Genomic DNA, 2,447 nt, shown 5'->3' with positions numbered 1-2,447 from the left:
GAAGTGGTTCAAGCTCTATCACTACGAATCAATCTTAAATCATGGTAAGGCTAGTTTAGTTTCCAGTTAAATATAGAGAAAATAAATTATTTCGGCCAAGCATGTTTTCTGATCGCATTATATAGGTCAGATCCACCTTTTATTTATGCACACTTGCACAAGTAGGGTTTTATCTTCTGGGTTAAGTAAATATGGTACTTGGTAATGTTACTGTATCTGAAATTGATCGGTCAGGTAATAATCAAATGTATAGAATGAAAAATGATTTATATTGAATAACTGGGTAACCAAATTAACGTTATGCAATTATAAGCTAGCACATATAACTATAACTATAACTATATATATATATATATATATATATGTAATTTTTCTAAAGAATATTTTACTTAGCCCAAAACTCCTCTACTGGAGGCATCTCTCCGAACAATCTTTCGAACTCCTTGAACGAGATATTTCTCATCAAAACTGAAGAATTATCCCGAGTCATAGTACTAGTAATAGAAGTATTTGATGATTCCATAACATTCTTACTAGTCCTCCCATTGATTTCCTCTTTCACAAAGTACTTCGGGCTCTTTGTAACTGGCTCCTGCACTTCGTATGCCACCCTTGAGTCCTTCCCAGTTAGCCTTTGCACGACATCTTTGAAGCTCATAGCATCCGTCTCCACGTACTTGGTGTTGATGATCACAACCTTCACAGACTGACTTCTGCCGACACTCGACATAGGAAAACTCTCTCTCTCTCTCTCTCTCTCTCTCTACAGGCTGGTTTTGAGAAGGGTTAATCTGGTAAATGGGGTTTGTTTTGCAATTTGAATTATTAGGTATCTGGGGTTTATAGTGTAAGGTGGATGCGGAAAGGGAAGAAATGGCGGTGATGGAAGACTTGTACGGCAGGTGGGGAAGGGGTTGACGGTTAAAGTTGACCGTTGTATCTTTTTGTTAATATGTTATGCAATGCTTAGGCAATAAGCAGTCTAGAAGGACCAGATTCAGTCAAAGCGCGCAATTCAGAATTGAGATAGTCTTGCCTGTCCCCCATCAGTCCATGCATGTGACACGAAGGTGAGGACTAAATGTATTTACTGGTACTTTATTTACCTAAAACTAAAAATACATATATGCATCTAAATCACTGGTTAAAATCACAAATCAAATGTTAAATTACCATGTGTCAAGTTTTGGTTTGAACCACGAATTTGTATACCTTACCCGTAACTAGAACATGTATGTACTTAACTACTCATTAAAATCACAAAGCAATAAATTACAACGTGCTCAACTTAACTCGCTCATCTAAAAAATTCAAGTAATTTTATATTTTGACGTAGGATATTATCAAGTATATCTGGTAAGTGGTTAAATGGTCAACTTTGAAATATGCATGCATGGATGCATCAAAATTAACACATATTAATTTAAAGGGTTAATCTCAGTTTATTACCCTGAAATTTCATGATTTTCAACATTTAATACATGAAATTTTTTTCATCTCAGAGTAGTACCTAAAGTCATAATCTTGGGACACTTTCATACATCCGTTAAGGTTGCTGTTAAATCAACCGTTAACTGATGATGTGGCGCCCACGTGGACAATGACTAGACACCACATGGATATTAAAAAAAATTAAAATTAATAAATTAATAAATTAATAAATAAAATAAAATAATAATAATTGAAAATTATTAAATTAAAAAACAAAACAAAAAAACCCTAAAAACACACACATGAATTCATCACCTTTTTCTTCAATCATCGTCACTTTTCCTGCGACCGCGATTGCAACTGGTTCATCATCTTCATTGTAACTTTTTAAATGTACCATAAAATCAAATGAAAAACCAACTCCGCCTGCAAAGCAATCCGATATCGATACCTCTCTCTCTCGTCCGTAATGCCCAGAACCTTAACCCTCGCCCGCTTCTAAGCCCTCATGTTATTCATCTTCGTCATCCTTAACCTTTACTTCCTCTTCCTCCACACGCCGTCAACCCTTCTTTCCTGCTACACTTCCTCCCCTACGACATGCTGCCACCTCGTCTTCGTCGTCGCCTCCTTTCGTTCTTGGTCCCGCTGCGAGCCCTACCTTCTCCTCTGGTGCTTCCCCACCTCCACATTCGCCTTTGCATTTCTTGATCGTGCACCAATCGACTCATTCGGCGAGAAGTCCATCGCTCCGGTAGTCGTCTCTAGTGATACCTCCTGTTTTTCGTGTTCAGCGACAACGACATGATTAGTGGTTTTACGTCGGGAGCAATTCAGTTGCAGTCGCGGTCGCAAGGAGAGTAATGATGATTGAAGAAAAAGATGATGGGGTTGGATTGGAGGGTGGCTGGCGATGAGGGTTGATTGCAGGAAGTGTGGCTGAGGATTGAAAGGGTGGGATTGGATTGGAAGGTATCTTTTAGGGGTTTTTTTTTAATTAATTATTATTTTTAATT

At 37.8% G+C, this 2,447-nt stretch overlaps 1 protein-coding gene across 1 annotated transcript; it reads right to left on the bottom strand.

The window, feature by feature from the left end:
- Positions 1 to 250: 250 nt before the first annotated feature.
- LOC126586235 (VQ motif-containing protein 1-like) lies at positions 251 to 894 on the bottom strand. The gene has a single exon (XM_050251014.1). It carries the CDS (start codon positions 728 to 730, stop codon positions 386 to 388), a length of 345 nt encoding a protein of 114 aa, XP_050106971.1. The 5' UTR covers positions 731 to 894; the 3' UTR covers positions 251 to 385.
- Positions 895 to 2,447: the final 1,553 nt, after the last annotated feature.

Source organism: Malus sylvestris, chromosome 10, assembly GCF_916048215.2.
Source record: "Malus sylvestris chromosome 10, drMalSylv7.2, whole genome shotgun sequence".
NCBI classification, from domain to species: Eukaryota; Viridiplantae; Streptophyta; class Magnoliopsida; order Rosales; family Rosaceae; genus Malus; species Malus sylvestris.
The sequence above is the reverse complement of the archived record's forward strand: the minus strand, read 5'-3'. Positions and strand labels throughout refer to the sequence as shown.